Genomic DNA, 14235 nt, shown 5'->3' with positions numbered 1-14235 from the left:
CTTGTTTTCGGGTATCATTCTGGGGATGCAGGCAAAAACACTTAAAACTATCCAGTTGAATGTGATTTTGGAGTCGAACACAAACTGCTCGGTGTCCAGACCCAACAGAGACCTGTAGTCATGAACATTTTTTATTTTATAGATCTTAAGCATAAACACCTATAGGAAGAAAAATTTATACTGTAATTATCTTCATCATTTTAACATATCGATTGCAGGGATGTCAAACACATTTCAATTCAGGGGCCATATATGGTTTAATTTCATCTCGAGTGAGTCAGACCGGTGAAATACTCCCTTTATAACCTTCAAATTTCAACTTTTCTTTGTTGTGGTGCGGATTATATGCGAGGAAAATGTCTATATTTTCACAAAACCAATGGAAATGGGGTGTGTGTCCTTGCATGTGTTAAATATATATCGAGTTTGGTCCAATAAGTGAATTTTCTTAACTTGGCAGAAATATTTTTTGAGAAAAAAAAACAAGAGAAAAAGTACATGACTTTCACTCTGTATGGTGGTGAAACGGTTAACGCCGTCTCCTCCTTCTTCCTGAGGGCCTTTGTGTGTGTTTGCATGTTCCTCCTTTGCATGGATGGCTTTTCGTCTTCCTCTCGCATTCCAAGAAGCGAGCGCTGTTCTTCTCTCAGTTTGACCTTTATTGAACTGCAGACGCCGCACGACCTTTTGTGATTGGCTCTCACCGCCAACCACAGTGGTTCACCGTGAGCCCGGTGGGGGGAAAAAACTAACTAAAAAAAAAAAGTTCCAAGCGGGGAAAAGTAACCACCTTGTTTGAGAAGGAGAGAACAAGAGGCTCTTTGCACCTTTTTTTTTCTGTGACGGCGCTGCAGCGACGGCAGCAAGTGACTGTGTGACAGAGGAGACGGGAGGTGTTTTGGAGGAGCGCTCCCCCTTCTCTCTCGGTATTACTACCGCTCTGCCCACCTACACAAATAACCCACAATTGACTGCACAGCACAACAAATTGCCGATGTATTAAATCTGGCGCGGTGAGAACATGCGTGGGTGGAGTTCTTCTCCCTTTAAGATTACTTTAGTTCCAACGTCGGGAGAAAATGATTGTTTTGGTTCCCGGTCTGCGATGGTCACGGCGGGCAGGCGGCGGCGACGCGAGCTACGACGTTTTCACGCGGTCGCGATGGGGAACAGTTTATAAGACTGATCTTCTGCCATTATCCCCACTGTTGTGCGTGCTCGGGCTTTTCAGGGGTTTCTCACCGACAAACAAAGCAGGACGATCTCCACTGTCTGTTACTGCGACCTGCATTTTAATGGGCTGTCTCATTTTGCAGGGATAGTGTTTTATCAGGAATTCGAAGGCCTGGCGTTGCTCAACATTTTTATGTTCTTGTTTGGGTAAGTATCCAGTAAACTTGCAGTTAATAAAGAATATTACTTTGTGTGAGCGAAGTGTCAACCCGGCCCGCCTCTCCCTTTCCAGCTGTTTGCTGTCTTTCCTCGGAGTTTTCCTAATAACCCTAAACAGGCCAAAGATAAAGCAGCAAGATCGCAATTTTATCGCAATGAATCAGATTCCTGGTGAGTCCCTCCTTCTTTGTTTTTCTACACTCTCTCTCCCTCTGTCTTCACATTGCCTGGTGGCCCGTTTGCATTGATTAGCAGGTAGTGACCCTGGAGTCACGTGACCGCCGCCGTCTGCCCAGCCGGCTCCCATCTAATGAGTTGTGCCGACTTGTGTTCACAGGGACGACGCACACAGACAAAGTGCAGCCCGAGGCAAAGACTCCGACATACGGATCACTGGCAGCCAAGTTCATGTGCAACAGAGCTGACCAAACGGATGATTCATAAGACCGGCTCCATCTGTCGGGACTGTCTTTTTGGTGAATGTGTGTGTGTGTATATGCCTTTTCAACGGTTCTTCATCTTTATTTATACAAACAAAAAAAACTGTACTTACGACCGCATTGATGTCTGATTTCATATATGAAACACCCCTTGAACATCAATCTGTATGTTTGCCTCCACAAACGAGATTAAACGCCTTAAAATGCAGAAGGTGCAACAGCGGATGATCTAAAAAGCTTCAGCTGAATTGAAAACTGTGATAAAAAAAAAAAAAAACACACCCAGGAGGCCACTGTGATGAATATTTGTTTTAGAAAATAATAGGAGACTGATGGTAATCAACTGAATACACTTGTGTTTGTGTCCAGATGTCATTTTAAAAAAAATAAGAGGGGGGGGCATATATGTCATACAGTGCACTACTGCCCTCTAATGGCGGCTTTGGCTCAGTCGTTCATCTCTGTACACCTCGAGTTGACCTGGAGGGATTTACCTTCACTTTCGCTGATAGAATTCAGTTCTACAGTCTTCGCCCCCCATCGGTCGCCGTGCCGACACGAGCGCAATCCCACAGCCTCGTAATTATAACTCGTCTGCAACGTACGACCCGAACCGCCCATCTTCGCCTCGGATAAACCTTCCAACAACTGCTACCAAAACTTTAGTGTTGCCGTGGAAACCAAAACTCTCATCTGCCACCTACACATTATGGGATGTGTGGGAAAGCCACTGCCGCTGCAGGAGGACCTATAAAAAGAAGAAGTGTTGCAGTGTCCTTTCGCCACATTGACTCTAAGAGTTTAGGTTAAACTGAAGAGTTCGTTTGGTCACAGAGTGTGGAACGGGGATTTTATTATCGTCTTCAAACTAAAACACCTCAATAACTCTTGAACTCATATCTGCAGCCCAGAACTTCTAACACGACTCGTTAGTGAAAAGCAAAAAAGCCAAGAACACACAATCTCAGCAAAGTCGTAAAAAATAGATCATAAATTAGTTTCTTTTGGAAAACGAGTTTACAAAATGTCTTCAAACAAAACCAAGGTTTTCATTCTTCTGACAAAGGCATTGCCATGAAAACAAATCATAACGCAGAAACAATGAGGCCGTCCGTCATGTACTTTACTCAAACTTCTCTCTTGAATGCAACCAGGTTATGTAGTCTGTGGTTTTTTTTTGTTTGTTTTAATTTAACAACGGCACACAGTTACTGCCCAGCATAACGAAGCATCGAGACACTTTATTGCTTGGATCGGCGCGCCTCTGAGGGTTTCACATGCTGGGGTGCTTTTCACACTTCCACGTTGACCTTTGCGAAGCGGTAGTGCAGCGAGGCGGGGTTGCGCAGCAGCAGCGTCCCCCTGCGGTCGGCCGGCTGGCTCAGGAGAGTATCCACCAGGCCGGCCGCGCTGACGAAGCCCAGCGCCTCGCCGCAGCCCGCCGACAGGGAGAAATCCCCCTGGGTGACCCAGCCCAGGCTGACCCGGGCGCAGTGCGAGGCCACGCTGGGCAGGGGGTCCGGCCACAGCCCAAAGACCGGCGCGGACGACGACTTGGATGATTCGTCTGGAACGTTCGACTCTGCAGATGAGGATTTTGCGGGGGTTTCCTCCTCCTCCTCCTTCTTCTTCTTCTTCTTCTTCTTGCCTCGGATTCTGTGTTTGAAGCGGTCTCTGTGCGCCGGCTCCTGTGGGCCGCTGCCCACTCGCCCTTTGCCCAGCAGCTTCAAGTCCTCGGCGGTCGGCACACACACCATGGCGTGGAGCTCCGGTTTGCCCTTCGACGGCAGCGCGAGGCGCACCCACACCAGACTCGTCGGGTGCGCGCCGAGAAACGCCGCGGCGGCCGGGCGCAGCAGAGGAGGCGCCTCCCCGACGCGGCGTAACCTCTGACCTTTGGATGTGGTGGGCCCGCACCAAGCGGAGAGCAGCCTCAGAGCCTTCCTGTTCCTGGAGACGAGGAAAAAAAAAAAAAAACCTCACCCGATTGGACCAGCTGGGAAACACTGGAAGGAGAAGTTGCACTTTCTTTGGCCCCCATTAAATTGTCCTGAGAGACATTAAACGTCTTTGAGAACGTTTTTAATTCCTAATGCTGAAAAGAAAGAGGCAGCCAATGGTCGGTGAAGCAATCCAATTTTTTTTCCCCCCCATAAAGTCATCCATTACTCAAAGCTTATGCGATGGCTCTAAGCTGATAGATGCTCCTCTGCCCTGCCACTAATCTCCGTGATGAATTGCAGCAATTTGAGGCTGGATGTACTTTGGGTATTCTCATCAGGGGCATTATGATGAAAGGGAAGCCTGGGAAAGCGTCAAGCCTGTCAGAAGCTCTGCTGGCGTCTCAATAACCAACCAGGTAAGTGGTGATCAGAGGGTGGAAGTGTAGACGCTGCTCAAGGGCCCCTTCGAAGCGACGGGTAGAAAGATTATTTGGATTGAGAGGACTTTGGGGCAAACTTTTTTCTTTTAATAATCGCGAAAGTTTACTTTCACGGAAAAGTCAGCATGAGGAGAAAATGGGAGGGAAAATCCTCTAATTTAAATCAAAGGAGGCAAATAAACCTTCTCAGGTAGATTTTTTGCAGGCAATAGGATTAAAAGTAAATTTTTTTTTACCTTTCTTCCCAACATTTGAATATCTGGACCATCTCCTTCAACTCCGCAAACTGGCTGGTTTTAACTTTTCAGGACAAATTAGTCACAGTGAACAGACTAAAGCAGACGATCCAGGCTGAAGCTGCAGAATGCCACGACTCCTTGACAAATACCTTTTAATTCGAATTCATATAATTGAAACTACCTGCCAGGTATTACTTTATTAACATTACTGTATCGGTTGCTACAGACATCCTGTTCTCAGAATTAGGAGACATTTATATGTCCTATTAAGTGTAAAATGTGCATTTCCTTTATATTGTCGAATGAGATTCTGTATTGTTAGGGTTAGGGCCTTCGTATTGTCTATTTTCTATTACAACAGTTTTCTAATACCGATCCCACTTTCATTACTTATAAACCACAATGTGGGGATTTTAACTAAACCATTTCATGCATTACAAACACGTATGAGAAACATCCACGGTAATGTTTTTCCTCCAACACTGAACTTTACCTCAGCACGGTGAAGCGGCTCGGAGGCTTCGGCACGTCCAGCTGTGACGTCTTCTCCACCTCCGTCGTGGCTTCAGAGTGTGCCGCCTGGCCGTCTCCTACCCGGTCCTCTCCTCCACCTCCTCCTCCTCCTCCTCTGGCGATGAGCTCCCACTCCTCTGCCAGCTGTTGCCACGGGCAACGGAAAGGAGCCAGACAGCCATGTTTGATATAATTGGTCCTCTTGGCGGGCGGATGCCTACAGGGGAGGTGGGAAGGTCACGCCGTTGTCAGACCGCGGGGCTAAACTCGGCCAGTTCGTGGAAGACGTGACTGAACGAGGGACTATCAGCATCACTAACATCTCGTCTGCAGGGGGGGGGCGCGTCATGAAAATTCATGTGAAGAGTTTCGAGGGCTTCTTTCCATCAGAGCCTCTAATTTACGGGCAGCTTGAGATCAGTCAACATTATCTTTACAGAGAATTAAACAATAACAAAGCATTTCTAGCTCCAGTATTGCGTCACGTCACCTTACACTGCGCTTATCCAACAGAAAACCATCAGGATTGTTAATAATAAATGTCTATTTGGTTGCTCCCTTCTACTCCCGATACAAACCCTGGAGTGTGGGAGACCGGGGTGGAAACCGCAGCCCAATTCACCACCGGGGGCGAATTCAGGATTGGGAACAGTTGATTAAAATTTATTAGGAAAAACAAAAAGAGGAGAGATGTTGGACTCCGGGGTAGCGTCTTAAGATTTCTATCAGCGAACCTCTCATACTCGCTCGACGTTCTTACATAGTGGCCGTCGCAGATAAAAGCCAAAATTGTAATTGCGAGATAGAAGTCCTGGCAGAACAGAGTGTTCCCGATGAGAATGCGTCCTCTCTCGTTTCAGAGTACTAATCGCAAACATGAATACGGGGTAACGGTTAGTCAAACCCCCCTCCCTTCAGCTGACCTTGTAAACTTGTCCAGGAGCTCGGCCTCCTGCTCCTCCTGGAAGCGGGCGCCCGCGGGGCAGTCGGGGAAATCGTGGGGGAAGTGGGGGGCGGCTTTGTTCTGAGAGTGTTTCAGGCTCATGTTCAGCCCCCCAACGCGAACCCCTCTGTACACCTGCAGGGCGAATTTAAAAGAGTTTAAGACACAAACTTGAAGGCATACAGCTCGAATTTCAATTTCAAGGTACATTTAACATTTTCACAGCACTGATCTGAACTAGCTTGTAGCAAAAATGTGGATGCGGCAAAGCGAATAGTGAAAAATATCTTCCAGACAAACAAAAAAAAGGAAAACCCACAAAAGTATTTCTACATTACAAATTACAAAAAAAACAGCACTTCTGAAACACTTAATGTTCAGAAGGTATCATGTGTCATACAATGATCTCCTTATCGAGCAGTCAGAGAATATAACAAATAAACTATTCCACATATAGTGTTGCAAGGCTCCAACATTGTTTAACTCTACGGTGTGTGGTGAGGGTCGCCTGAGTTTACAAAGGTTCAAAATTGGAGTCCCTTAACAAAAAAGGTTGGAAACCACTGACTCAGGGTTGAATGTAATCAGGAGATTTTTTTTTTTTTTTTTTAATTCCTCCTGAAACATGTGCCGTCAAACAGATCAGTGCTCGTCCACAATGTGCATACTTCCCAGGACTTTGACATTATGGCCACAAACTTGCTTCTTTAACCTCCAAGCCACGACATTGATACATAAAATGTTTTGCTTTTGAATTTAGAAAAAAAAATTTTTAACTTTTGAGCAATTATTAAGTAACCACGGGTCTAATGTGATTAAAATGGACAATTACTATCACGCATTACTGCTTTTTGTTTCTGAACGCACACCAACCACGGGACACGAGGGGTGGGATGTTGACTAGTATCGATTAGGGAGGTGTCGCGCAACATCTAATATGGAACTGGCTTGTAATCCCACAGTTCACTCTGTGCCCGAGGGGACTTGTTCTGCTTTAACAAAATAAAATAACGTTTATCCCATTTTTGAAGGGAAACTAAACAGTACTTCAATACAGATTCTTCTTATATTAGAATGGACAAAGAAATTAAGCTGCTTGGTCTTTCTAATCATTTTTCACCCAAACGCAACAAATTACAAAAGCAAAAAACAAGACATGAGCTTCCAGCTGGTACGTACCAGAGGGATCCAGAAGGCCATGCCCCAGCCTTTAGGAAGCAGCAGGTCCCACCCAGCCCCCCAGCAGCTCATGTCGTGGCCCACCTGCTTGCCGGGCTGGTGGACCAGGAGGACGGGGACCCGGCCCTGCAGGGGAGTGGGGCTCAGCCTGGAGCCGGGCACAAGCACCTCACTTCTCAAACGGTTCAACTCCTGCAGGCACAAGTTTATCAATGCATGATTTTAGTAGCCGTACTGCGGTACAAACATTTAAAGACCAGGGCTCGACATTTAGGCTTTTCCGAACATCTGGGGCGTGTAAAAGATTTTCTGCAAAAATCATTGGGTATCGCCAACAGACCACGCCGTCGCCAGGCACGGCCATTTCTCACCCCGAGAGCACGATCACGTGATTCTCGCGTGAACGCCGACGATAGTATGTGAAGACCGCGGTCGATCGCAGCCGCTATTTTCTTCCCGATTCCTGATCCGCATTCCGATTGGATAGCGTCGCGTAATTCCTCGGGAATCTTGTCAATTTGCGTCGTCGGGGAAACTCCGCGCTGTCCGCCATTTTGAATTTTTCACTTCCGTCAACAGTCAGATCGTCACGGGAACGTATAAAAAAATTTAAAAACTCACTCGAATTCAACTATTAACAATGGTTAATGTACAGAATGGTTTTAAATGCGAAACTTAAAACCTCATAGTGCCCAGAGTTGTGGCGCTACGCCACTGGCCGACCTCCTTCGTCTCTCAGTGGCGCCGTATTGCAGAAATAAAAACAAGTAGGAGTTTCATTTTATTATATTTTGTTTATTTGATATTAAGAACTATGCAGCAGTATTCCTGTTACACTTGTATATATTGTTCTGTTTGGTAACCAAAGAGAACAATAAACCAAAGTTTGGTTTCAGAAAATAGTCTTTGAATTAATTGAGTAGTTTTTTTTTCCCATTAAAAAAAAAAAAAAAAAACGCAACTTTTGTACTGAGGCACGTACTGGACCGTGATTTTTGTGTACCGTTACACCCCAAGCCAAAACCTTCACCACCAGCCCAATGAAACCACCGTTGTGCAACACGTGTGTCGACAACAAAGACAAAAGTTTACCTGCTCAGACATTTTGTTCTCGGTGACGTTGTCTCGGACCGATCGTTCCCACAAGGAGCTCTGGCAGCAGCGCTCCGGGACGCCTCGCACCACCAGCTCCGCCCTCCTCTCGTTGTCCACATCTGGAGAGGAAACAGAGACACAACGCGCTCCTGTATGAGCAGCATTAAGTTCTCCACCGCTGGATCATAACCCCCACCGAATGAGCAGACACGTCGTAGTGCCGATGTCTTCAATACTTGTTATTGAGGTGAGATGTAGAAATTAATGTTTTCAAATAGTCGGTGTCCATTTTCTGTATTAACTGTTGTGTAGATACATGTTTAGGATTAATAAACCAGATTAGGTTTTCCCATCAAGGAAGGTAAGAAGGATAAAATCCGCTTTAAATATGACTCGTGAAATGTGAAGAAGACTACATGTTAGCTTGCTACTACAAAAACAAAGGTCACAAGCTTACTACACAAAACCATCAGATAACTTTGGCACGGACACATTTTATCCTCACTTTCACATGTTGGCCGGATTGAAAATCATATTAAAGATGGACTTTGATCGTTCTAAACTTTACCTAGCGGGCATCATGGTAAGGTAAATAATTAAGCTGGTGAAGCTCACCGCCTTACCTCCAATAGTGAAGCAGTAAAGTCAGAGAATCTAATGGAAATAATATCAATACAAACTCAGACCATCACTGAAATATGCAGAAATGTAGATATTGGCCATTTCAACATATGTTGAATTGCCCGTTTCATTGATGTTTAAGAGCTTTGCAGCTTTTCCTATCAAAACCTGCCGATAGTGAGCCTTACTGACCTGACGCTAGGACATCGTTTTGTTTTTTGGATTGTGTCGTTTATAAAAGCCTGTGATCAAGGACTGTATTGAATTCTTTGGTTTCGGAGGTTGGAAAATAGCCAGAACAATTTTTTTTGGACTGCTTAACAGCAAAGAATCAAATATTTAACATTTGTTCATACCCTATTTGAAAAGATGCTACTTTATTTTAATCTATTTGAATAGTACTTTCACATAAAAATCACACAATCCCTATACGATTGATGATTTTCACCGATGGAATAATAAACAGGTCTGGTAAACTGCTCTTCACATCAGTGGCTGTCGCGGGTCACCGGGTGTGTTTGGAGTGCAGGGTCCTGCCAGGATTCGAACCTGGAACATCTGCATGGCCAGGCAGAGGCCCCCCCGGAGCACAGGACCAGATGTACACTCACTCAAACAACCCCGTGGCCACAGACAACAGTCCTATTCTGCCCTGTTCCACTTTTTTTGTTTGGTCACGTGGCAGGTCGGAGTTTACCTTGCGTCTGCTGTACACAGGGCAAAGCTTTAACCTTCTTTCTGGGTAAAGTCAGCCTGGGGTCCTCCACGGTGAGGCCCAGCACCGTGCCGGCAGGGAGCTCAGTGGTGGAGTGGACGCCTGAGCGGCAAAGACAACACACGGTTACACAAACATTAAAACCAAAACTTTACAAACTACGTCACAGAGGAGAAAAAAAAAAAACAAGCCAGGGAACAAACCTTTGAGGAGGTGAAAGACTTCAGTTTGTCGTCGATGCAGGTTCATTTTGCCTTCATCCATGCAGAGCCGAGGCCACCACAGAGGAGATCCCTGACATTTATTCTGAAAGACATCACTACATTCAGCTCGTCCCGCGAGGACTGAAATCACGCGCAAACAATGCGATCCTCACATCACAGCCAGGAGCTGCTTCCAAGGTCTCCGCCAGCACAGCGTGGGACTGCGGACCAATCAGACGGTACCGTACGATCTCCATCGAGAGGTCGCTGCAGCAGAGACAAGAACATTAATCATTTTGCTAAAACTGTGTCAGAATCAAAGTGGGAGGGGGCAAATAAAACTGACTTTATAACGATTCCAGTTGAGCTGGACTTCCAGGTAACGGGTGTGGAAGGTGATCTTGTTCCGTCTCCCAGGATCTTCTTGGCAGGAGGCTCGCTGGCGTCCTCACCGCTTTGCTTTCTCTTGGTCCCGGCTTCTGGAGCAGTTTCAGGTTTCAGCTCCGGTTCTACGGCGGGCTGGACCTCCGCGGGTGTGGCCACCGGTACGACCGGAGGCACCACAGCCTCAAAGCACTGACACACAACCTGCAACTCGGGGAGCAGGTCCTGTACGGAGGAGAACAGACTTTTAGAAGTCCCCTTTAAATCCTCCGCCGCAAAACTATGCGGAAACGCGTTACGACACCTGCTTGAGGGTGGGATGGGCCCAGATCCAGAGCTGCCTGTGGGCCGAGCCTGGTGTGCGGGGCCTCCAGAGGAAGGTGACGGAGCCTAGTGGCTGTGAAGGGTACTGCCCCGCCCTGTACACCGTCACGCTGCCTTGTCTGCAGCCTGACAGGCACGCGGCCGCGGCAAACGTAGGACCTACCAGAACAAACAAGATAAGATCACAAACTGCCCTCAACACTCGTGTTCTGATTAAAACACAAACCGTTGGCGGGGACAAACAGACTCGTTCGGCCTCACCGGCTTCCTTGCTGCTCAGCTGTGACAGAGCGGCCAGCAGTTTGTCCTCCTCCCCCTGGAGCTCGACGCAGCAGTAATAAGAGAGATCCTGAGTGAACAGAGCCACAGAGGTTATGTGGGGGGCCGATTTTCCGGCCTATAAAGCACCGACCGTCCTCGTGGCCCCGCGCGCGCTCACCTGCAGGAGGCAGTGGCTGCTCATGGCTCGGTAGCACGGCCGGTAGCATTTGTATGTGGGTCTGTCGCCGAGGCAGTAGCCCCACTTCTTCACCATGTGGAAGCGCTTGGCGTGCCAAATGTGCGTCTCCAGCCAAATGTTCTTCCGCTGGCGGCGGTTGAACTCCAGCAGCAGGTTGCCGTGGCGCCGCCGGGCCTTGCGGCTTTTCCTCCGGGCCTGTTCCTTCTTCTTCTTCGCGCCGGCCTGGAGGCTCTTCTCCCGCTGGAGGGGGGGGGGGGGGGGGGGGGGCGGAGGGAGTGTCAGGGAACACACCAGAGACGTGTCACAGAGGACAAAACGAACTACGCGTTACCATTCTGTTGGCCACGTCTCTCAGCCTGCGCGGAAGCCGCTTGGTGTTGTGGCTCATCGCCCGCCTCCTCATGTGTTTGGGGAGCGCTCCGAAAACGTGGCTGCTGCCCGTTGTCTTGGTGACGGCCTTCAGCATGGCGCTCACCTCGGCCGCCCTGGCTCTGGCGAAACCTCCGGCTGGGCAGGGAGAGACGTGGAGGGTTAGCCAGAGTGAAATTCACACCTCGTCAAGCTGAACGTGAAGGCCTTAACGTGCAGAAAGCAGTTAAGTATAAAAGACTCGAAGGGCATTCAAAGCCATCTATACTACCAGTAATATAAAAGGTGAATTTGGTTTGCATTCAAGTTCCAGTGGAGAGAGCAAGTTAAATGTTAATTCCTCCTCCGCTGCGGCAGCGCCGGGAGTTTTGCAGCAAAATAACTGTTTTCGGTCTGTTGCCATAGTGACTCATGGTATCGGGGCCCCATTGATGATGGCATTTTGCTGTGGTTGTTCACTCACTTATAACTCAAGGTTCACATACTGAGAGTTGATTGAACTAATTCAGATCAACTGCTCTGGAACCTGAAACTCAAAACGAAAAAAAAAAACAAAAACAGTTATTTGCCTCTCTATGTTTAAAAAGAAAAAAAATCTTAATTTACACTGACCCACATATACAGCTGGTTCAGAGCTGCTATGAGCATGCCAAACCTGCAGAGGGCAGTGTCGCAAGAAGCCCTGATAGCCAATCAGAATCCTGGAAAAAAAATTTTTGGATGCATACAACTACTCTCCACTGTGGCTGGAGTTTTCAGGAATCATTGTTTGTGGTGAGTCGTAGCTGTGTTTGTGTAAATGTGCGGCACAAATGCAGAGAAATATCACCGTTTATTTTTCTGACGCCCAGGTACGTGTAAACGTGGTCTAAGAGTCAGTTCATTCAGAGTTCAGGAAGAAACTCTGAGAGAAAAGACTGATATGTATATACATATATATAAATAAGATTTTTGTATATGCAGAATAACAGAGGTACAGGGTTGAACACTTGTCTTGGACGTTTTAAGGCAATCTTAGCAGTTTGAATCACATCAAGAACTTCAATTATGAAATGTGTACTTCACTGAAGCAACATTATCTCTGACATAAACAATTTACAGATACAGTCTTCAAGGAAATAAAGCTGAAAGAGAATAGAGCCGTGGCTCTGAGAATTTAATTGATGTGGTGGAAACACTTAAAAAGTGTGGAAGTGGAGAATTAAACATTTAACTTCTTTACAGAATCTAAAGCGGAGGTCACTTGGATGGTCATTTTCTGTTGCATTTCTATTGGTTGCAAACATCACACAGTGATGACAAGCCGCCTGACGTGGTCAGAAAAAAGAGAATCTCAAGTTGTCCAAGTACCCCTCAATATACGCCTTGGGATGACTTGTTTGTCTCCTTGTGGCAGACTGGGGACAAGGCAGGGGAAGACCTGCGTTCCCTCTTTTCCATACAAACTGCTTCAGTTGATGAACAGACAAATGTTGGAAGAAGTAAAGTGTGCGGTTGAGATAGGGAGACGTCTTTACCGGTGATGTGCTTGGGCATCTCCTTGGAGTAGCCTCCGCCGTCTCTACGATGACCACGCACCCACCCGCTGTGGTGGGGCGGTTTGTTTGGGTTTCCTGCAGAGGGGTGCACAAGAGATGAAGCTTTAATGGAAAAATAGCCATTTCAGGACCACACAGAGAAACAAACATACTCAAAACTCCTTTGCAACACTGGAATGCACCTGCAGCAAAAGCAGAGGAAGTGTCTGTTGAGTTTTACAGTAGGTCACTAAACTGAACCCAACAATTCCTCAAAAATGGCTGTTTTTTTTGTTCAGTTATTTTATTTGTGTTTACAAAGAAAGGTTTCAAGAGTAAGAGCAATAAGTGTGAAAGCTAGATGAGAAGTGAAGTATACAAATACTGATATTGTAAATAAGTGGTTTACTGGGTTGCCTGTGTTATAGGGTATATGTACATCTTTCAACTTGCCATTCACTTTATAAGTCATAAGTGGCTACCGAATGCCATAATAATTCCGCTCACTTTTCAATCCAATTCCATTTTGAATCGAATATGTTTGTCTTTTAACTGAGAACAACCATCCATCTGTTTACCTGTTTACAAAGCAAAGTACCACAGGGACCTCTGAAGTTTACAATCTTCACTTTTCGGCTCCGAGTTCAACTCTTTGTTGACGTTAGAAGGATTTTTAACTTTTATGAATTAATGCTCTCTCTCTCTCTCTCACACTCACACTCTCACACACACACACACACACACACACACACACACACACACACACACACACACACACACACACACACACACACACACACACACACACACACACACACACACACACACACACACACACACACACACACACACACACACACACACAACCAGTCGAGTCATCGTACCGCTTCTCGGCGTGTCTCCTCCGTTGTGGGAGCTGCTCTCGGCGGTCACAGGGGCAGGTGGATACTGCACACTGGTCGGCTGGTTTCTCAGCTTCTTCTCCCGCATTTTCACTTTAGCCGCAGACATTTTCTGTGGAAACAGGACGACACGCCTGAGACTTTCCTCACAGCTAACATGAGCCCGAGGAGGGAGGGGGGGGAAAAAAAGAGTTCCCTGCCAAATAAAAGACACATAAACATGACTTAAACACGATATTTAATGATTGAATTCTCACCTCAGTATTCACCAATGACAGCGCGCGTCAGAAACCTCTGTTTAAACGCGTCCGCCCTCTACTTTTGCCGTTAGCTCCCCGTTTAGCCACCATGTGAGGCTTCCTCACGCTTCCTCATGCTCGTGCTGCCAGATACTTGTTTGCTTCCGGGTGGTCACGACACATGTAGTGTAAACGCGCAACAACAAAATACAGTGATGATCTAAACCGTTTCTCTTCATTTTGTCAGTTTTCTTCAGATTTCTTTCGACAGTAATTATCATATATTTATATCATTCCAAAGCCATGTATCTTTATGG

At 46.7% G+C, this 14235-nt stretch overlaps 2 protein-coding genes across 3 annotated transcripts in view; one reads left to right on the top strand and one right to left on the bottom strand.

Annotated features, from left to right (window-relative positions):
• The window catches only part of nipal2 (NIPA like domain containing 2), a 34591-nt gene extending 32570 nt beyond the window's left edge, over positions 1-2021 (top strand). For both annotated transcript variants that reach the window (XM_080501292.1, XM_080501291.1), the window contains exons 9-11: positions 1317-1380; positions 1466-1563; positions 1730-2021. In XM_080501292.1, coding sequence (XP_080357418.1) covers positions 1317-1380; positions 1466-1563; positions 1730-1836 — 269 coding nt within the window. In that variant the 3' untranslated portion in view covers positions 1837-2021. The remainder of the gene's footprint in view (positions 1-1316; positions 1381-1465; positions 1564-1729) is intronic.
• Positions 2022-2746: 725 nt separating this feature from the next.
• On the bottom strand, positions 2747-14060 carry pop1 (POP1 homolog, ribonuclease P/MRP subunit). The gene is made up of 16 exons (XM_080501572.1): positions 13937-14060; positions 13662-13791; positions 12778-12873; positions 11223-11398; positions 10871-11131; positions 10693-10780; positions 10412-10590; positions 10070-10332; positions 9897-9990; positions 9724-9826; positions 9503-9622; positions 8182-8303; positions 7090-7281; positions 5891-6045; positions 4948-5184; positions 2747-3782 (listed from the first exon to the last, which is right to left on the bottom strand). The coding sequence occupies exons 2-16, from the start codon at positions 13786-13788 to the stop codon at positions 3125-3127; spliced, it is 2871 nt and encodes a 956-aa protein (XP_080357698.1). The 5' UTR covers positions 13789-13791; positions 13937-14060; the 3' UTR covers positions 2747-3124.
• Between the last annotated feature and the right edge of the window lie 175 nt (positions 14061-14235).

This window comes from Blennius ocellaris, assembly GCF_963422515.1.
Source record: "Blennius ocellaris genome assembly, chromosome: 8".
Taxonomy (NCBI): Eukaryota; Metazoa; Chordata; class Actinopteri; order Blenniiformes; family Blenniidae; genus Blennius; species Blennius ocellaris.
The sequence above is the reverse complement of the archived record's forward strand: the minus strand, read 5'-3'. Positions and strand labels throughout refer to the sequence as shown.